Here is a 21,150-nt window from a genome sequence, read left to right as displayed (position 1 = left end):
GAGACTTTCTCTAAATGCGATTTCAGCCCTTTGTAACAGTCCGCAGATCCACAGCAAACGGTCCTTTCCGAGACTGTTAGCTAAACTCCGTCCTTCTCTTCCCACCCCCGCCAGCCCCAAATATTTTGGAAACCCCTTTACATAAAAAGTCTCCCCGAATCTCATCTGATAAAGGTTCGGGGAGCTAAATATCACACAGCCATACAGCTCCACCACCGACTTGAGATGAAAGCCAGCTCTTCAGTCCACTCGGCAAGAGCTCCCTGCCAGCAGGCATATGGTTTAGCAGTCCGGCAGTGGCAACCCCCCATACAGACCACTAATATGCTGCAGCGCAACAAGAAGACACGTGCTTCGCAGTGGCTCACTATCAACATTTGCTTAACATATTTCTTCTCCTGGTAAATACCAGCTGTTGCAGCGGTGCCGAGATGCGGCACTCGGATCTCTCTCTGTCACACCACTGAAACCCCCTTCCCTTCTGCAAAATCACCCGCCAGAGCAGGAGAACTGAAAGAGGTGGTATTCAGAAGTCTGTTCACGAGCTACGATAGCATTTGGTTTTATGCAGTTCCAAGAACCTTAAAAACCCTTTAGAGTGTCACAGATTGGATGCTTGCAGCAAGTGAAGATGATGATACGGTAAAAGACATCACTTTGTTTCTCTTTGGTTTTTAAAAGAAATGATGACCAGGGTAACCACTGGGGAATCTTCCTCTCCTCCAAAACACACCACCTCACCGGAGGACAGCCTCGCACCTTATCAGCCCTGAGGAAGAGGGGGAGGTGGATGGAGACAGGGATTGGGAGTGGAGGTCGCCTGGCACCAAGGACTGAAGACTGCTACCACTTCCGTTACCGTTAGCAAACCGTGCTCCACCAGAAAGCCTGCAGAAACCGCGGAAAAGCCATGTTTAAAAAAAAAAACAGCAAAAAAAAAAAAACAATACGATGACAGAGCCACTAAGCACCCGATGCACAACCGCTGCTCGCGCCAAACAGCCGACCAGTTGCAGGCAGATTGGCACAGCTTTCAAACGTACCAACCGCCAACTTCTCGACCCTGCGGCTTTTCATTTAAGACACTATAATCCAAGGCACAAAGTCTTCGGGAAGCCTCTCTTCACTAAGATTCAGAAAACATCGCATCTGCCCGTGCAAGGCTGTTTCCCAAAACAAGCCTACTTCTGCTCTAAATAAAGCTTAGCCTAGAAGTCAGGAGAGACAGCACTGCCTAGTTGCCTAGATGCGGGAATCAGGAAATTGGGGTTTTAATCTAGCCTTTGTCACTAGATCGTTACACAGCCTCAGGCTAACTCGCACGCTCTCTTGATCCAAGTTTCCCCCGGTTAGTATAATGGGAATTATCCTGTTGCCATTTCTCACGTGGCGCAGAGAGCCCAGCAGAGAGCCCAGCCAGTCGAGTGTTCGGAAAGAATTAGAAAAAGCAAAGGATTAACACCACACAGTTTAAAACGCATCTACCAGTCTGCTTGCAAACAATCTCTTTGCCCTTTAATCTCTGGGGATCCTAAAGGGTTTTGAAAAAATTAATTAAGCCTGGAGAGGTAACAAGCGTTCCTGCTGCAGAGAAGCAAAAACTGAGGCAGAGATCTTACAAGCCACTTTCTCCAGCCAGCATTATGGGACAGAGCTGAGAATAAAACTTCAGAGCCCTGACGCGCTCCGTCCCTTTGACTAATCACTGCAGCGAAGTCCCCAGTAACCCCTGCAAAAGGGCGTTTTAAGCCTGCTGACACGGGCCTAATGATACCCTTTGTCGGAGAGAGGCACACGCTCAAGCTAAACAAATAGCAGTAGATCCGCTGCACAAAGAAAACTTCAGCCCCGGAGGCGCGGAACAAAGCTCGCTCTCTGTAGGAGCATCTCGAAGGCGCCGGAGCGGCACCGCGTTGAACGTTTCTCACTCTGACGTCCGCGGAGCGGGGCAAAACCCCTGGACAATAGCTCCCCTCTGACGAGCAGGCTGCTCGGCCCCAGCGCTCGCTGGTTCGCGGCCCGGGGGAGACGGCGCACGTCACGCCGACCCCGTCCCCAGCGAAGGCGCCCCGAGTTCCGGCCCTCCGTGAATCGGGCGATTCATTCGGGGCGCGCGGCGGCACCCTCGCGCTGCCCGCGACTGCATGCATTAGCAACTATTGTAGTTGGCGTGGCCGGGCCGGCATTGAGCGCGAACTGAGAGCTATTGTGTCCCTCGCACACGGAGGAAACCCTGCCGGGTTCAAGCCCCCGGCACTCGCGCGTAAGTAGGGCCACGGCGCGCTCGAGGACTGACGCGGGGTTTGCTGCGGAGGAAGAAAGAGGAGTCTCAGATTTCGACCGAGCCACGAGTCCCCCCCTACTTCTGACAATAACCTTTTATTCCTCCCCGGCAGGAGATGAAAAAAACTGATCTCTCGGCACAAGCTGCCTGTGTCGTACGTAAGCCGTCGCAAGCTAGAGCCCAGAGCTGCACACGTGTCTCTGATTCCCTGGTAAAGTTCAGGCAAAAGCCACATAAAAGCAGCTCTCAGGCTCTTGTAAATCATGTCAAAGTACCAATCGGGCATGACTGCACTCACACGGGTCAAAGCAGCCCGAGCTGAAAACCGCTGCGGCTTGGGTTTCACCTCTACCTCCGCTGTTCACAGCCAAGTTAGCGGCGTTCAAATCCCCCAGATATTTGAGACACCGAGAAATAACAGTCCTCGCCGGCTCGCTTACACGTGGCACTGAGACTAAGCGAAGCGGCTCCGAGTTCTCGCCCTGGGAGCAGCATTCCTGGGCTCCCGCAGCTGTGGCGGCGAGGACCGGGAGCACCTGAGCGATGGTCGTTTGTGGAGCGGTGGCAGCTGTTGACGGGTTTGTGCCAGCACGTCCCAAGGGACTGGAAAGCCCAAGCCGGGGGATTGCAATGCTTAACTAGACTTATTCCATGCCCAGGTGCAATTCCAGCGAGGACATTTGCTGCCTAGTTTCCAGCATTGCGAGCTCCTCCTGGGCCAGCAGAGCTAAGCAGGCTTCTTCCTAGCCCAACCATTGCTAGCGGGAGCTGTCTGAACCCAAGCAGGGAATACTTTACCACTTCCAGCAGAATTTACACAAGCAACCTGGGCACAAAGTAGCTTTCAGTGAGAATTTTGTTAATAAATGGTGGTTATAGCCACAGTAGTGCTATAATGAGTAAAACAGAACAAAACCAAACTCAACACATAAGTACTTTCTAGTAACAAGAACACACTTTTAAACAGGCACCTTGGTGACCTTCGGTCTGTTGCTAAAGGGCATTTCCAGACCACAATTCCCTCGCCCAGAACGGCGAAGCTCCAGTTTTCCCAAGGCACCTGCCTGGGCAAACTCAACCCGAGAGCTCAAAGCCAAGCGGAGATCTTTCTCCTTAAATCGTCACATACTTCACCTGCTATAACGGCGGCGGCTCTACGCGACGAGTAACCAGAGCGAAAGCCTGCGTGGAGCAGACAAGGCTCACGCCTTAGCTAGGCGGTCTGAACAAGCAGCACGAGGCAGGACGCCGAAGGAACCGCGGACGCGCGAACCGAGCTCGTAACGATTTCCTTTAACGGGCCGAAGATGTTGCTGCCGCGTTTCCAGCACGAGCGTTTCACCTGCGGCCCGGCTCAGCGTCGCGGAAGGGTCGGGGCCGGAGGGACCTCCGGAGACCACCTGGTCCCACCGCCCTGCCCGAGCGGGGCCACCTAGAGCACCTTGCCCCAGCCGGCCGGCCGTGAACACCCCCGAGGACGGAGCCCCAAAGACGCCTCAGAAGAGGTTTCTGCTCCTCTTCCTCCACGCTCAGGAGCGAAAGCGCAGAGACGGAGTAGAGCGGCTCCTCCAGCGCCTTCACCCACCCCGCGGGGGGCAGGCGGGGGCACCCGCACACACACATACACATATATATAATACGTATATACACACACACACATATATATATAAAATATAAATATATATATATATATACACACGCACACACACAGGCAGATATACGGTGTATTCAGAGGCCCAGGGCAGCGGCGCAGGGGCAAGGCCGGGGCAGCGCGTCCCCTCGGGTGCTGCCCGCGCCCCGGTGAGGACCCCACGCCCCGGGGGTGTCCCGGGGGGCCTCGGGCACAGACCGGGGGGGGGGGGGGAGGCCCGGGGCACCCCCGGGGCGGCGCGGCAGCACCGGGCCCGGCGGCCTGAGGCGGGGAAAGGGGCGGCCGGGCAGGGCCCGCTCTCCTGAGGGGGGCAAGGCCGGGCCGCGCCGGGCCGGGGCCGGCCCCGAACCCGCGGCCTCCCGGTGCCGGTGCCGGTGGGGGCGGGGCCAGGGGGCGGGGCGGGGGCGGGGCGTGGCCGCGGGGGTCCCGGGCTCGCCCGCACTCACCAGCTCATGGTCCCCCGCCGGCCCCGGCGCCGCTCCCGGAAGCTTCGGCGCCTCCGCCCCGCCCCTTCCGGCCGCCGCCATGACGACACGCTGGGCGGGGCGGGGAGGGAGCGAGGCTTAACCCCTGCCGTGCCGTGACGTCAGGGCCGGCGGGCGGCGCGGTGACGTCAGGGCCGGGCCGTGATGTCATATGGCAGCTGAGCCCGCCAGCTGCTCTGCAGGCCGGGGCGGGCGCGGGGGAGGGCCGCGGCCCCCGGGCCTGGCCCCATCCCGGCTCTCCCGTGGTGGGAGGACGTCGAGGAGGGGGAAAAAAAGAAAAAAAACAGTGTTTTGATTAATCTGCCTGTTTGCACGGTGCTGCCGGGCCCCGGTTTGAGAAGGACCCGAGGGGATTTGGGGCTGCCGGGGGGGGTTCGCCACCCCAGGAGGCCTCGCTGGACGGCGCGGACGCGAACGAGGCAGCGCGTTGCGAGGGGAAGCCGAAAAAGGGCCTCGGCTTTCCGCGGGCTCCGGTTGCACCGCTGGGAGGAAAACGGGCCGGAGGGGGCAGGGGTCGCTCCGCTGCCTGCTGGCGCACGGCCCGAAACAGCCGCCCGTCACCCAAAACGCGCCCGAAACCGCCGTCGCCCTGCCGCTGACGGACCCTCCCCGGGGGCGCAGCGGGAGTTTCCATGGCAAAGCCCGGGATGGGAGGCAGCGGCTGCTCGGCAGGTGGAGGAATCTGCCTCTTCCCTCGTTCTTTTGGGAGGAGCAGATGGAATTGGGTTTTTCTCACAGAGGCAGGGAGCTGAGAATAGCAGCTCTTAAGTCAGCACCGAGGCGGCGGAGAGGCACAACACGAAACCGGCGGCGATGCCCCGCACCGGCCTGGATCGGGGCGCCGGGAGCTGCCGAGCCAGCGGGGCCGGAGCCGCTGCGGAGACGCGGCACCTCCGCTCCCGAAGCCCGGCTGCCCGGGAGCCCCTCCGCGCCACCCCGGCGGGATGTGGGGAGAGCGCCGGGAGCGTCGGAGCCACCGGCAGCTCCGGCCAGGGGGAGACCCGCGGGCAGCGCCCGGCTGCAAGGAGCTTTGCCGAAGCTTCCCCATCTGATCTCCCAGGTTTAGCTGCGTACGCTTAACTGTCATTAGCGAGCAAAACCTATTCCTGATAGGATTCCTGGCTCCAAAAAAAGGCACCAAATGGAGGGATTCGTTGCATAAAGCGGGAAGGAAAAACACACGCGAGCCGTCGTCCCCCAGCCACCGTGTCGCGTCTCCTAAACACAATCCCTCCTTCCCTGCCCTCCTCCTGGGAATCGGCTGCTTCCCAAAGCTGGTGCAAGTTCCCCTGGATGGCAGGGATCTGGCGCGCCATCCTTAGCCCCGGAGCGAGGCCTGGCCCTGGCGCCCGCCGGAGCCGCTCGCCGGGCCCCGGAGCGCGTTTGAGTGTGTTTTTCCAAACAGCGACGGTCGTAAAGGACGGTTCGTGCTCCCGCTTGGAGCAAGCGCCTGCGCTCGGGGCGTTAGAGAGGGAAATTCGCTTGTTTTAGAGCCCGGGGCTGAGCGAAGGCGAGGAAGACGCGTCCCCCCCGCCGCGGTCGTGCCGGCGAGGGGCTCGCGCCGCTCCTGGGGCCGGCACGGCTCCGCGCTCGCCACCGGCGCGGCTTGGAGTTGGCCGACAGGTTCAAGCGCTGCTCAGGGTGGGGACCGACAAACAGCCGAGCAGACGGATGGACGCACGCACGCAGCCTGCGATTGCACAAGCCCCGTTCCCTTAGGAAATGAGGCTAAGGGCTGAGCCCGGCTCGGCGGGAGGGCGCGCGCCGAGCCCGGAGCGGCTGCCAGCGCCGCCGTGCCCTTTGCTGCTGCTCCCTGTGCCGGCCGGAGCCGTGCGGACCGCTCGGCCTCACCCTTCCTCGTCTGCAAACTGGGGACGAGGTTTGGTACCCCCGGCCTGAGCCTGTGGGGATGGACGGATGGACGGACGGACGGATGCCGCGTGCTCCAGCAGCATCCGAGCCCGGCCGCCCTGCCGGCACCGGGGCTGGCGGAGAGCAAACCGAGGCAGAACGGCATCGCTGCGCCAAGCCAGCAACTCCGCAAATCAAAATAAGAAGGGGAAAAAGCAAGTGGGAGGAAATTATAGTTTGGGAGTTATTTTCAGAAAGGAAACTGCAAAAAAAAAAAAAAAAAAAGAGTATCTTCAGTTTCAATACAAAACACGGGAAATTCAGGAAAATAACTTTCAGCAGGTTTCGGGAGGGGGGGGAGGCAGACGGGGAAATTATCTCGTCTCTGCCCTCCCTACGTTAAAAGGAAAAAAAAAAAAAGCCAAAACAACATTTAAAATGGCAAATATCCCTCTAAAGAAAGTGACGTGCGAGTGCCTGCGCGCGCTGCAGCTATAAACAGCCGCAGGTATCCTGCGCCGCGGCGAACGGCGTCTCCTCCCCGCGAGCCGGGCGGGAGACGCCTCTCCTGAGCCCGGAGAGGGGTTAGAAACGAGGGAGGGAAGGGCACGGACAGACGGACGCGGAGCGCGAGGGGGGGGAAAGGAGGGGAGCGGCGCCCCCCGCGCTGCTGCGCAGGAGGGGCTGGGGAAGGGCACGGTTTGGGGGAAGAAAAGGAAGAGTTCGGAGCCGAGGGGGCTGCAAAGGGGAGGCGGGGAGCCACAGCCTCGGGCACCGGGGCCCGCAACGCCCCCGCCTTGGCCTCCGTCGGCCGAGGAGCCGCGGCGAGCCCCGGAGCCGGGAGCTGCTTTCCACCAAAGTCCAAATTAAGCGAAATATGACATCAGAGCAAGCCGGTGGCTTTTGTCCCCAACGCCCGGCCGGGCGGCTGCCGGGGATGGGGCGACACGAGGCGACCGGGAGCTCTGGCTCCGGCAGCGGAGGGCGAGCGGCCGGGAGCGCCGGTGCCGCGGGACGTGCCGGTGCCGGTGCCGGTGCCGCGGGAGGTGGCCGTCGGGGCACGGCGGGGATCGGCGCCGGGGAGGGAGGGCTTTATTGATTAGCCGGCTGGAGGTGCAGGTACATGGCACGGCGATTACGGCGGCGGGGGATGATGCTAAACTGGGAAGGTGTTACCAGCACCGGCGAGGACGGGGGATTAGCGCGACGGGATCGAGGGAGGTTAGGGAGCCGCGCGGGAGAGCAGCGGAGGTTGCGCCCGGACGAACGGGAGCGCGCACGGAGAGGAAGGATCCCGGAGCGCAGCTCTGCCTTGCGTGGGAGACAGCGGGAAGGAGAAGGGCTCGGGGAGGGGGGAGAGCGCGAGAGGTGAGAATAGACGGCAGATGAGAGAGGAGCTTGCGGCTTGACATGGCAGCAAAGTTAAGAGCGAGGAAGTTTGGGGCTGCTGACGGGGAGGCGTCAGAGCGAACGCGGCAGGCAGGGGCTGGGGAGGGGGCAGCCGCCGGGGCAGCCCGCGCGCTCCCTGCCCCGGGAGACGCTCCGCGGCTAAGGACGGAGAAGGGCCGGGGCGGGCTGCTCCATGCGGACCGCGGTCCAGCGCGGCGCCCGACTTCCCGGGGCGGCGCGTGCCGAGCGCGTGCGCGGGGGGCCGGGGCGTCCTGCGAGGCCTGCGGGGCTCGGGGGAGCATGTGGCCCTTGGCGGAGCCGGGCGCCTTCGCTGGAGTCTCCGCAGTGCGTGTTGTCATCCCCGCAAACACATGCTGGCGAGGCGAGTCCTAACCCTGCCTTGGAAACGTTCTGCTAAAAGCGGAGGCTGGAAATTACCACGCTGATAAGGGGGAGGGAAGGGAAGGAGAGCTGGATCCGCACGGTGCCGGGCACGGCGAGGGAGATGAGGGCCGGATGATCCAGAAACGATCCCGGCGCCGGGCAGACCTTCTCAAGAAGACGTGCTCCCACGGCCCCCCGGGTCCGCGGCGAGGGAAGCAGGAGCGGCCGGCCCGCCGGGCGGAGGCTGAGCGGATCAGAGCGGGATCCCGCCACCATCTGCGTCGCCAAGAGCCGCCAGCTGCAAACCAGGAGCTTCTGGGCGCGGGTCCTCGTGGCTGCCGGCTCCCCGCAGCCCCGGGAAGGGCCCTCGGCCCGCGGCGCTCCTCCTCCGAAACAAACTCCGTCCCGCGGAGGGCTCCGAGGGTTGAGCGACACTTGGCGAAGCCCTGAAGACCCTCAGCAGAGAGGAGCAAGGTGTTGGTGGCCTCCTCCGAAAACCAGAGGGGTGGTTGAGAAAGCAAAGGCAGCAACTTGTGTTGAGATGGTACGTGACTGGCAAGCCCTTCCCTCCTCCCCAGAACACAGATAGCCCAGAATGGGGATGGAAAGTGCCGTGTTTCCGTAGCAACCAACATTTTCGTGCAAGGTGCTGCACGCACTCAACACGTTTCGCCACCCAAGGGTGCTCCTCACCTTGCTGCTCCGCGCGGCGCGCCGAGGGGGAGGCCGAGCCGCGCGCAGCCCTGAGACCAGAGCGCGGCCGCGTCCCGCCGGCCCGGTGAGCCGCGGGCGAGCCGGGAGTGCGCTCCGTGCATCCCACCGGGAGCAGGGCTGCCCAGTGCCACCCGGGAGGAGTTGCAGCCCCGGCCGGGCCCCGAGTTTCGGCTTGGCGAGGCGGGTGCCTGGCACGGCGGCGGCACACCCCGGGGCCCCACCGTGCCAGATTCCTTCCCTCCTCCTCCCCGCTCCACCTAATCCTTGGTGAAGGGGGCAGAAAGCCTGGGAGCAGCCCCGGTGACTCCTCGCTGCGGCACGGAGGAGGCAGCGCCCTGCCGGGGCGCCGGAGCCTGGCCTGCCTCCTTCCCGCGCCGCCACGCTCCCGCTTCACCACTTCCCAGCGCAAGCCGTCGACCCGCGGGAAACTCCGCAGCCCTTCGGGGCCCGGAGGCTCCCCGGTGCGGATGCTGCTCCGCGGGTCCCCGGCTCCTCCCCGGGCATGGCGCTAAGCCCGCTCGCGGCCCCACTCCTCGCAGGGTGCAGGGCACCCCACCGGGAACGGTGACCCCGAAAGCTGCCGCGCGGCCCCCCTCTCCCCAGCGCCGCGCGCAGCCCGGCCGTGGCCCCGCCGGCGAGACTGGAGACCTCGCTCGCGCAGCCGCCGCGCCGGGCACGTCGGCACCCGCCGCCCGCCCCACGTCGCCCCTGGTCTCCCGGCGCCGCCGGCCGCCGAGGCCTCGTCTGAGCGGTCGCCGAAGGCTAAACCGCACGGAAAGCGACTTACCTGCTGCGGCCGAGGCGGAACGCGCTGCCCTGGGTGACGCGGGCCCGGCCGCCCGGAGCGCTGCGGACTCCGAAGCCGATTCCCTGGGTGCCGAGAGCACCCTTCCCAGCGGGAAAGGCCGGGAGTCACCCCGATTCCCGCCAGCAGAGCCAGCCCGGGGGCCCTGCGGCCCCCAGGGGCTCCCTGAAATTAGAGACTCTCCAAGCGAGAGTCCTAGCGAAACTCCAGCAACCGGAACTTCTGCTTTGGCCTGGCGGGAGCAGCAATGACTCCGGGGCCTGTCTGCGGATGCAAATCCAGGGACGGGAACCGCGGCGGCGGGGAGCGGAGGGAAACCACCCCCCCGTAACGATTTCGACGCTCGATGCGAGCACTGTGAGCTCGGTCGCTCCCTAGGGAGCCGGTGAGTTCGCGGGACACCGGCACGGCCGGCACCACCGCAACGCCGAGCCGGGAGCGATCCCGCGAGCGGCCGAGCCCCCCGGCCAGCCCCGACGGCCGGCACCTTCCCGCGGTCCCGCGCCAGCCGGGCACGGGAGGTCTCGAGCACCCCCGGCCTCGCCGGGGCGGCGGCAGTATATACATACAGTATATACGTACTGCCCCGCGGCAGACCCCTCCGGCGCAGGCCTCTCCGCCGGGATGCACGGGAAGGGGCCTCTTCCAGGCCGTGGGTGAGCTAAACGTCCGGCCGCTGCCCGGCTCCGCTGCCGGGGCTGGGGGCCGGCTGCCAGCAGACGTGCGCCCGCTCGCAGAGCAACCGAGCGCCTCATCCTGTTGCTTCTCCCACCTGGCGACTTCCCCTCCTGCGCTTGCGAGCGCCGTTGCGGAAGCCCCGGGGATGTTTTGAAGCCGGGCGCCTCGTCCCGAGCCAGCTAGCCAGCTGCCGGCACGGCGCAGTCCCCCTCTGCTCCCTGCACCTGCAGCGATTTGGCTTGCGAAAAGAGACGGCGCGCTAAGAGCTGAAGCCAGGAGATCCTCTTCCCCCGCCACCGGCCGCCCGCAACGCGAAGCCGCCTGCGAAATGGCCTTGCGGGGGCAAGGCGACGGCGAGCGGGGCCGCGCGGACGCCCGCCGATGAGCTCCGGAGCGGCGAGCCAGTCCCCAGGAGCGGGGAACCCCGAAGGCGTCGGCCGAGGCCCCGGCGGCTCCGGCGGGCTCCGGCCCCCGTTCCCGCGCCTGCCGGAGAGGGGGCGGCGAGCGGCCGTCGGGGCGGCCCGGCGTCGAGGTGCCCCGCGCGCGGCCGCTCCGGCCACGCCGTCCTGCGAACAGAACTGAAGGAGAGGGGACTGAGAAAAGGTTGGGTTATTTTTAAAAATCATACCAAAAAATAATAAAATACAACACTAGAAAATGTACAAACAGATTTCAAAGTCATCTGTAAAGAGGCACAACGCCTACCATCCTACACATTTCAAGCAAGCCATTTTAACATTCTCCTTACATATTAGAGACTTTTTTGTTTCCAAACCAATATAGATATTTTTTAAGCAAGGTAAAATAAAGATATTTACTACAGAATTTGATTGTCAGCAAACACAATATATTTACTGCATTAGCATTTGCTCACAGTGCAAATGGTACAACAATACATCAGTTCAATATTTCTGATTTTTCCCTTAAAAATGCTGTATGCATTAACTATAATATTTGCATTACAACATGACAAATGAGCAAATGAAATGTGTGTGAAAATTATCACCTTTTCACAATATCAAGCATAATTTTTTTTTAACCTTAGTATAAGGTACTATAAATCCAAGAAATAAAAACATCCACAAAATATATTACATCTGGTATGATTTTTTTTTTCTCTAAGTACTCAACTTTATACAAAAGTCTTTCAAAAAATATCATTCCCTTAGGTTTGTGTGGTTAAACCTGATTGTGTTTTTTGTTCCTTTCAGTTCACATAAATTAGACTGCATTCTTTCTCTTCTCTTTATTTTTTGTATGTTTTTAATTTTTTTTTTCACATGCAGACATCAAACCTGGATAGCACGACCTTTTGGCAACAAAGATTTTTTAAGTCATTATTATTTTTGCTTAGTTTAGCTTAAATGTCTGAGCACAGTTTTATTAAAACAAAAGAAGAAAAAAATCAGAGCAGTCATGCAATGACATGCACATACCAGAAGGAGAAAGGAAAAAAAAATAAAATAGAGGACTAATTGATTTTTCTCCTCCGTAGTTGGTTTCTGTTTTAAAGTGACCAAATAAAATAAAATAAAAATATCTCACATTATAAAAAGTATTCAGCAAAATACTGTTTTTTTTTTCTGCATTTCTGTAAAGAATTTCCCTTCTGCTGAAAAAAAGCTGATGCCGGAACACCTTTCCCTCCCGCCCCCCCACCACCTTAACGTCAGCCCAGATGAAGTTCAGAAGTACCTGGAAACTCAGCCCCCACGTCCCTCCCAGCGCGCTCGGGGGGAGCTCGAGCCCCTGCCCGCTTACCTCCACCACGGAAAAACGGTGCTCGGGAAGGAAAACTAAACGCAGGGGGAGGAGGAGGAGGAGGAGGAGGGAGAGACCCATAAAGTGACTTGCAGCCCGGCGGCGGCGGCGGGGCGGCCCCGGGGGGCGCCGGGCCCGGGGGGTCCCGCGGCCGCGCTGCGCTCGGACCGACGGCAGCGGGGCCGGGCCGGGGGAGCCGGTACCGGGCAGCCGGGTCCCGACGAGCCGCGTGCGGGGCCAAGGGAGCCCGGTGCCGGCGAGCCGAGGCAAGAGCCGTGCGGGGCCGAGGGAGCCGGATCGCCGCAAGCCGGAGCCGGGCGAGTCGGGACCGGGCGGGCCGGGACCGGGTCGCCGCGCTCTGCCCCGTGCCGGAGCGGGGCGGGCACCGGCGCTGCGGGCGGCGGCGGCGGCGGGGGGGGGCGGTCCGGCCGGCGGGGCGGCGGCCCCGGGCACCGCGGGGGAGCGGAGCGGAGCGGAGCGGAGGGGCGGCCCGGCCGGGGGCCGCCGCCGTGCCCGGCCCCGTCGGGGCGGCCTCAGGCGCACGTGGTGACGGCGGGGGCGAGGGCGACGGGGGGCGAGGCGGGTGGCGGCAGCGGCGGCGGCGGGGGGGCGCGGCGGGGGGCGGCCCGGCCGAGCCCTTCTCGGCCTTCTTCTCCTTCTGCTTGAGGTGGATCTTGGCGTGCCGCTTGCGCTCGTCGGAGCGGGCGAACTTGCGGCCGCAGAACTCGCAGGCGAAGGGCTTCTCGCCGGTGTGGGTGCGGATGTGGGTGGTGAGGTGGTCGCTGCGGCTGAAGCTCCGCATGCAGATGCGGCACTGGAAGGGCTTGTGGCCCGTGTGGATGCGGAGGTGGCGGGTGAGCTCGTCGGAGCGGGAGAAGCGGCGGTCGCAGCCCTCGGCGGGGCAGGCGTGGGGCCGCTCGTGGAGCGGCGTCTTGCTGGGCCGGTTGGGGTACTTGCGGGGCCGGATGGGCTTGAGGGTGAGCGGCGGCTGCGGCAGCCCCCCGAAGCCCGGGTGGATCTGCTTGTCCTTGAAGGCCTTGATGGTCTCCAGCGGGGTGATGGGGGGCGGGTTGACGCGGATGGGGTCCAAGCTCTGGAAGGGTTTGTGCTCCGTGATGGTGCCCATGTCGTTGGGGTGGTGGTAGAGGTTATAGTCTGGGATCATGGGGAAGAGGTTGCTGTCCAAGGCGGGCTTGGCCGCCTGGTAATCCTGGGGGGAGTAGGTGAGGCCGGGGTTGTTCTGGGGGTCGTGGAAGGAGACGGGCTCCGGGTAGAGGTCACTGCAGGAGGAGTAGGGCGGCAGCGCAGGGTACATCTGGTCCACGTCGCCCTGCGGCGGCCCCATGCTGCCCGCGGAGCTCTGCGTGCTGGTGAGCGCGCCCGAGGAGGGGGGCACCCCCAGGATCCCCGCGCTCATCAGGCTGATGATGTTGTCCTGGCACCAGTTGGAGGGCGAGTCGAAAGCGAATTTCCCCAGGTAGGTCACAGTCTTGTTGCCCGGGGCGGGCTGAAAACTACCCGAATAGGAGGACAGTTCCTGGCTGGCCTTTTCGTTCGCTAATCCAATGTCCATAACATTATCTGCAAAGTGGGAGAGAAGCGGGGCGAGGTGAGCGAGGAGGGCCGCGCCTCGGAGGGGCAGCGGCGCTGGGGCCTGCCGGGCAGCCGGGACCGGGGCCGGGACCGGGGCCGGGACCGGCGACCCGTGCGGCGAGGCCGACCCCCCCCCCCCCACTTTCCTATTCCTTTCTATTTTTTCCCTCTCCCGGGCAACCAGCGGGAAAACAAGGCAGAGGCTCGGCGGCGGCGGCGGCGGCGTTGCTCTCCGTTTATTGCGGCGCTGGCTGCGCAGGGTCCCGGCGAGCGGGGCCGGGCGGGCGGCCCGGGGCATCGCGCGTGGGGCACCGCGGCGCGGCCGCCCCCGCGCGGCCGCCGCCCCCGCGGGGAGCGGGGCCCCCGGCGCCGCCGGGCTGCGTGGGGCCGCGCTGCCCGTGCCGCCGCCGCCGCCGCCCACGCGCGCCGGGGCCGCGGCCCCGCAGGTGGGGCCGGGGTAAGGAGGTACCTGCGGCTACAGGTAGGCTTCCTCCCCGAGAGCCGCCTCGCGTCCACCCCACCGGCAGAGCTGGGCACTCCACGGACCCGCGTCCGGCCGCCGGCGCCGTTACCAACTTGCCGTGCTCCCTGCGCCGAGACCCGGCAAGGAGAAACACAAGGGAGTTTTAGCCCCCGCGGCTCGGCTCGGCTCGGCTCGGCTCGGCTCGGCTCGGCTCGGCTCGGCTCCGGGTCGCGGCAGAACCGGCCGGACCCCCCTCCGCGTCCCCTCCCCCGGGCCGCGGCGCGGAGCGCGGAGCGCGGAGCGCGGAGCTCGGAGCTCGGTGCGCGGAGCCGGCCCCGGCGGGAGCGGGGGGCCGCGGGGGCGCCCCCGCCCTCGGGCTCACCTGTGCCCCGGCCCCCCCCCTGCGCTCCGCTCCGCGAAAGTCGGCGCCGCGGCCGCGGGCCCGCGGGGAGCGCTCGCCGCCGGCCCCCGGGGCGGCCGCCGCCACGGCCACGCGCGGCCGCGGCGCCTCCGCAGCCGCGCACAGCCCGGCGCGGGCGGGCGGCCCCTCCGCGGCGGGGGCCCGGCCGTCGCTCCGACCCCAGCCCCCCGGGGACCGGCCGCTGTCCCCGTACCTGCCGCCGCTCCGCCCGCCGCCGCGGCTCGCCGGCAGCGCCCCGCGGAGCGGCGCGGAGCCCTGCCGCAAGGGAGGCAGCGATCGCATAGAAACACGGCGAGGAAGGGGGTGGGTGGGTGCGGGGGGGGGAAGCTTCCCAGCCCCAGCGCTTCCCTTCCCTCCGAGGCTCCATGACACCCTACACACAGCGTCCTCCTCCTCGCCCCACCGGCTCCCCCCTCCCCATTTTCCTTCCCCTTACCTGCAGCCATCTGGTTATAGTGAGCCACTGACTCGCTGCTGCTGGAGAAGATATTCAAAGAGTTGGGGATCTCCTCTGGGTACAGATTGTCAGGCAATTGGTTCATCAAAGTGTTCATGGTCCCCGGCAGCTTCTCCAGTAGTTTGCCTGTCATAGCACTGGAGGAAAAGGCTGGTTCAACGTGGCTCCGAGCTCAGCTCCCGATGAAACAACATCCGAGTGGCAAATCCGTGCAAGGGAAATCATGCAAGAGAAAAGTTGGGGTGGGGGAGGGGGGTTGGGGGGGAGGGCGGAGGGGGGCTGGGGGTGGCTGCGGAGGAGGGGGTGCGGGGGGGGGGTACAATCCTCCGTGGGTCCCTGGTGGTGTTTCCTCGAGGGGGAGGGGGCGATCTGGCTTGCAGATGTGGTTGTAGAAGCTGGTGGGAGTATTTAACCCCTCCTCTTTTTTTTCTCTCTCTCCTTCTCTCTCTTCTCTCCCTCCCTCTCTCCTCTCGCTCCCCCTCGCTCGCTCTCCCTCGCTCGCTAGCAGGTTCACTCACTGCTGCCCAAATGCTCAGCTAGGGAAATCCACCAGCCTATTTATGTGAGCGACGGGAACGCTCCGTGACGTAGCTGCCCATATATGGACAGACAAAGCCGAGCCGAGGCCGAGACGTCACAATGGAAGCTCCGCACAATGGAACATTAGAAAGCAGGAAGCGGGGCCGGCGCGCGGCGGAGCGGGCCCCGGCCCCGGCCCCGACCCCGACCCCGGCCCCGGCCCCGGCCCCGACCCCGACCCGGCTGGGGGGCTCCGCGCCCCGGGCCCCGCCGCGGGGCTCCGCGCCCCGGGCCCTGCGCACCGCGCCGCGCCGCCTCGCCCCGGGCCCCGCCACTTTGCACCGGGCCGCCCCCTTGGAGACACCTGCCCGCCCCGGGACCCCGCCACCCCCCCTCCTCCGCCGGGCTCCGCGGCCGGGCTGCGGCGCGGAGGCGAAACTTTCTCTCGGCGCCGCCGGGCAGGTCGCCGCTGCGCGGTCGGCCCCGGCCCCGCGCGCCGGCAGCGCTCCCCCGGAGGCGGCGAGGGTGCGCGGACGCCGCCGGCTCCTGCCATGCCTTTCCCTTTCCTGCGCACCCGCGTCCTCCGCTGGGGATGCTCAGGGACGGGCTCCTACTTGGGGATTTGGGAACCTTTTATTCCCCGCCACCCCCATAGTCAGGGAAAGCTGGAGGAGGGAAAAATGGCCTCAGATTCATCCCGCGGCCAAAAGGAACCGAGACATGAGATTTGCAGAGGAACCACTGCGCAGCGTTAGGCAGAGCTTGGAGTTTGGTGGGAAAGGGAGGCTAGATCTGGACGGTGGTGGATCTGCACAAGCCAGGGCAGCCTAAAATTTCCTCCCTAGCTGATCATGAGAGAGGAGAAGATATGGATTTGCACCGAGCTCCCCCCTCCCCATCCGCCCTGGGTATCATGTAGAACAGTACTTTGAATACTTTAAAACAGGTAACACTTGTTGGTCGCCTGTGATTTTAACCTCACCTCCCCCTTTAAAAGTTTGGCACTTCCAAGGCGTCAGTAATTAGGTGGTTTCGTGCTAAGTGTGCCAACTGATGCTATCTTTAAAACCCTCCGAGTTATATAGCAAATGTATGGAAAAATGCTGTGTTGCAATAGCTCCACTTACCCAATTCCTGCAGGGCCGGCTTTGCAATGGGAGTGAAATCCATGCTACAGGAGTGCTGCAGCTGGAGGGGGAGCCGGGCACGCATTCCCAGCTGCAATGTTTCACGGCGCGGGGGGGGGGGGAGGGCTGGGAAGAAGGGTGCTGGGGCTGCGGGGCTCGGGGGGGGGTGGGCCTCACCCTGGGGTGTGAGCAGCCTCGTGGTTTGGGGAGTGTGTGGGGCAGGGGGGTGCTGCTGCGCGCAGGGGTGACCATGAACCAAGAGTGGGGGGCAGCGAGCCCACGGTGGGCTGTTTCTCGGGGCGGGTGGGGGGGGGGGGCGGCGTGTGCCCCAGCCTTTGCAGGGTGCAACATGCACTGCAAGGCCCCCATCCTCTGCAAAGCTCCCCCTCGGCTGCCCCCCCCATCCTTTGCAAGACCACCCCACTGGAACCCCCTCCATCCTCTGCAGGACCCTCCCATCCTTTACAGTGCCCCCCCATCTATTGCGGAACCCCCCCCCCATCCTTTGCCACCCCCCCCATTGCACCCCCGACCTATTGCAACCCCCTCAGATGCACCCCCATCGCACCCCCCCGCCTATCGCAACCCCTCAGGTGCACCCCCCCCCCCGTTGCACCCCCGCTGCGCCGCTCCCCTCCCCTCCCCGCCCCGCCCGTGGCCCGGCGCGGCCCGGGGGAGCGCGGCGGCGGCGGCGGCGGGGGGGAGCGCGGCGGCGGGCGGGCGGGCGGGCGGGCGGCCGAGGGGAAGCGCCATACAAGGCCTGGATCCGGCCCCGCCTCCGCTGCCTTCTTTGGCGCCCGGTTCCGGCGCCCCCGGGGCGGCGCGGCGCTGGGGCGGGCGCGCTGCGCTGCGCGGGGCGGCGCGGAGCGGGCGCGGAGCGGAGCGGGAGCGGAGCGGAGCAGCCCCCGGCCCCTGCCGCCCGGGGGGGGGGGGGTCTCCCCGCGCCGCCCTCCTGGGGGTCTCCCCAGCTCCCTTCCCCCCGGGCCGAGCCAAACCGCGGCTCCCGGCCCCGCGGGTGCGCAGCGAGGGCGCCGGCGGCAGCGGGGAGGGGGGGGGGGGGGCTCCGCGGCGGCGCAGGTGGCGCAGGCCGCGCGCATCGCTGCGAGCCCCCCGCCCCAAATCGAGCCGCCCCCTCCTCGGCCGCCGAGCGCGTGCGACGACACCACCACCACCACCACCACCACCACCACCACCACCCAGCTCCAGCTACTCCCGACTTTATAGTGGAGGGTTTTGCTCTGCCTTATTGGCAGGCACCAGCGAGACTTTGCTTTGTAATTACCGTGCCGGAGCAAGCATGCACTGGCCCGGCTCTCCTCGCCCCGTGAGATGGAGGAGCCCTGCATCCAACCGCCTGCCAGGCAGCCCAGCCCCAGGCTTGGCTCGGCGCCACGTGGTACCAACCAACATGGATATCTGCCTGCGGAGATGATGACTACGCCGTGGGCGGAGGGGCAACGGATCAGCGAGTGTGTGAACACAATCCGCGTTGCGAGCTACGCCCCTTACCTCAAGAGTCCCCTGCCACCTGCTCCGCACGGCGAGCGGAGCCGTTTCCCGCTCCTGAGCCAGCCATCTGGGATTGCGGGATTTATTGATAAAGCCCCTACCCCTCGCTGCAGGGTTTAAGCCTAGTTCAAAGCCTACTGAGTCACAAAGGCCTCGTTTACACAAGATGCTGGGCTAGGAATAAGGTGTGCACCTAAACCGATTCTGTGAGAACGGCCTAATCCCGTTCAGACCCTATTTCAGTTACTAATAGTGGTTTAATGCCAACTGATGGCGAACGGCCTTCAGCCCAACTAAACCAAGGTGCTCCTAGACTAGCATGAAAATGGCCTTGTTGGCCATTTGTACTGGCTTAGTTACAGCGTGTTGTAATGGGTACAAGTGTCCGAGCAGTCTAGTTTACCCAAAGGGAACAAAAAATACTCACCTGCAAAGTTCTGACTGGTTTTAACCCCTGGTTCAGCCTGGATGGAGGCTGTCCAATTCTGTCCATCCGCAAGGCAGGGGCTGTCTCTTAGGTGTTTGGGCAATGCCTGGCCAGGTGAACCCCATCCTGGTCAGGATGTCTCAGTGCCACTGTGACATGAATAATCATCATTGCCGTCAGTAATTTCATAGCACGGATGCATATGCCTGAAACGCTGCGGTCCCTTGCTCAGGGACAACATGGATCAGCATCCGCCACTGTTATTTCCCCTGCATTTAGAAAGCCTGTCACATTAATCAAGCACGGAAAGCAGAGCTGGCCGAGCCTCCAGCTTGGCCGCTGGAGCTGGCTGCCTCCTTCACCCCAGCGCCGTGGGCAGAGAGGATGCCCTGAGGCCACACTGCGCAGGGAAGCAGGGCGCCGGGGCGCCAGCGGGCTGCCCTGCTCCGGCTGAGCCGCTAGCACCCGGGATCTCCTTCCTACACCTTCGCTTTCCCCATATGTGTGGACAGAAGTTGGGATGAGCCCCAACATTATCCAATAGTGCCCAAGCGCCTCCTTGCCCCGACCGTGTCCAGCCCCCACCATACCCGTGCCACAAAAGTACTTTAGCGAGGAGGAAAGGGAGGCCGCAGTGCAGCACAGCCGTCTGTGCACGGACGGCGAACCAAAGTCTTGTGTGAATTCCCAAGCCCTGGACCAGCCTTTCTGGCCTGTGCGATGCTGAGAGGAACCGGGCTGGAGATAAGCACCGACCTCTGCGCACGTTGGGCCAAAAAGGCCACGATGTGCAGCCGGCGCGGCCGTGCCGGGCCCCGCGTGCCGGCCCCGCTGTCAGCTGACTCGCGAGTTCTCCCGCTCCTCTCGGTCTTGTGACCGGGACCTGCCGCCTGCCCCGCAGATTTAGCAGAAGTTGCTGCGTGCAGGGGACACAGATGATTCATGTGCTGCTGCTTCTGCTGAAACCCCTGCAGGTGCACTGGGGCTGCGCCTCGGCGAGAGGGAGAGGCCATACCGCGGACAGGGTCTCCAGGGACCGCCGGGGCTTTTAAAAGAGGAACTATTAGGTTTTTTCGCCCAATTAATGACAGCACAAATGTACTTGATTTTCATGCCTCATGACAAGACAAATGGGCCACTGATTCCCGTTGAAAACAGCACCTAAACCCCTCTGGAGAGCTTGAGCGCAGAGTTGAGCTTGAACAGAGCCGAGCCTCCCAGGCTCAGAGGCAGGAAGAGGTCCCCATCACCATCCCTTTGCACAGTTTAATTTCCCCAGGGATCTGGCCTCTGGTTTGCAGCAGCAGCTGGGAGGCTCTGCACGGTGTTCAGTGCGTGGCTGGGGGCTGCTGACTCTGGAGACCTGCACTAGCGATGCCTCCGGTCCCGGGTTATCGAGGATGCTTGGACACGAAGCTGGGGCTCTTGCATTGGCAGAAGGCAAGGTTTTTCTCCCCAACCCCTCAGGGCTGCTCTAGATGTAGATCTAGGACTGCTAAGATCACAAAGTCATAAACAATGTGGCTGGTGGGGCCCCAAAAGGTCACCTACGCCACTCCTACCCCCAGGCATGACTGTACCGGGGCCATATGTGTGGGTGGCTGCTTGGATGGCCGACAACACAAGCTCTTCTCAAGCAGCTTGGAGAAGGTGGAGAAGGAGAACAAATAAGCCCAGAGTCTTGAAGCCACCCGAACCGCGAGGTGGGTGTAGCGGAGGTGTCTGATGAGGCTGCCTCAGTTTCTCAGGGCTGCAAGTGTTTTGTTTGCAAGCAGTGAGGTTGCCCCGGCGGGACCAGAGGAGTCCAGAGGAGGTAGCCAGATAGCATCTCTGTCTGGCTGAGCTTCGACGAGCCACCCTGGCTGCCGGAGCTGCTGCGGCGATGGCTGCTTGCAGCGGGGGGGAGCGGCAGGGCCTCCGAGTCACCGGCACGGCGGTGCCAGCTCCCTTTGGCAAACCAGTGCTTTTGCTCTCTGCCCTTGCTTGCACCAAGCAAGTCCCTGCCAGTTGCCGGCTGCCACCCTGCCCGTCGTCAGCAGACATCTCCCCTGGGTGCTGCCCGTGGGGCAGCGGCAGGAGCCCACGCCGATTCCCCAGCCGTGAGGGATAATGTGGCAAACAGGCCTGGTGGGGGGGGCCCCGGGGTGCCTCATGGGTGCTGCTCGGGAGAAGAAACCTGGCTCACAAGCGGAGCCTCTGTGCCCAGGTGCCTCGGACACAGCCCGGAGCCGCCCCGGTGTCGCACTCGGGCAGCTGCGGCATCTGCAGCAGCTAGTCCTCCGCGTAACCCCAGGCCTGCCCGCGAGAGATGCTCAGGGCCCACAGGATTGGGATTTAGGGGAATTTCATCCCTGCCACCCTTTCGGGATGAGGAGGGATTGTCTTCGGGGAGCCAAATTCTCGTTTCAGGTTGAACGCTCGCCTGGAGAGCTGCCGCCGGGAGCGACCGTGCTGGGCAGCCTGTCTGCTCCGCACCAACACCCTCTCAGCAGGGTCTGCCTCCCTCCACACTGAGGTGTCCCGGCTTACCTCGGTTTTCCTGATTTGCCTGTGAAAACTACACACCCTCCTCCTCCGGAAATATCCAAAAATGTTCGCACTAGGATGTGCACAGCAAAGAAGACAAGCTGCT

General features: G+C 63.7%; 2 protein-coding genes across 2 annotated transcripts in view; both read right to left on the bottom strand.

Moving 5' to 3' along the window:
* The window catches only part of BIN3 (bridging integrator 3), a 50,028-nt gene extending 45,600 nt beyond the window's left edge, over positions 1-4,428 (bottom strand). Inside the window, exon 1 of the mRNA XM_067312394.1 lies at positions 4,382-4,428. Coding sequence (XP_067168495.1) covers positions 4,382-4,389 — 8 coding nt within the window. The 5' untranslated portion in view covers positions 4,390-4,428. The remainder of the gene's footprint in view (positions 1-4,381) is intronic.
* An 8,107-nt stretch (positions 4,429-12,535) lies between these two features.
* EGR3 (early growth response 3) lies at positions 12,536-16,615 on the bottom strand. The gene is given in 4 exon segments (XM_067312395.1): positions 12,536-12,610; positions 12,613-13,583; positions 14,916-15,073; positions 16,583-16,615. Coding segments are annotated over 3 exon segments (1,200 nt in total). The 5' UTR covers positions 15,070-15,073; positions 16,583-16,615.
* Between the last annotated feature and the right edge of the window lie 4,535 nt (positions 16,616-21,150).

Source organism: Apteryx mantelli, chromosome 29, assembly GCF_036417845.1.
Source record: "Apteryx mantelli isolate bAptMan1 chromosome 29, bAptMan1.hap1, whole genome shotgun sequence".
Lineage (NCBI taxonomy): Eukaryota > Metazoa > Chordata > Aves > Apterygiformes > Apterygidae > Apteryx > Apteryx mantelli.
The sequence above is the reverse complement of the archived record's forward strand: the minus strand, read 5'-3'. Positions and strand labels throughout refer to the sequence as shown.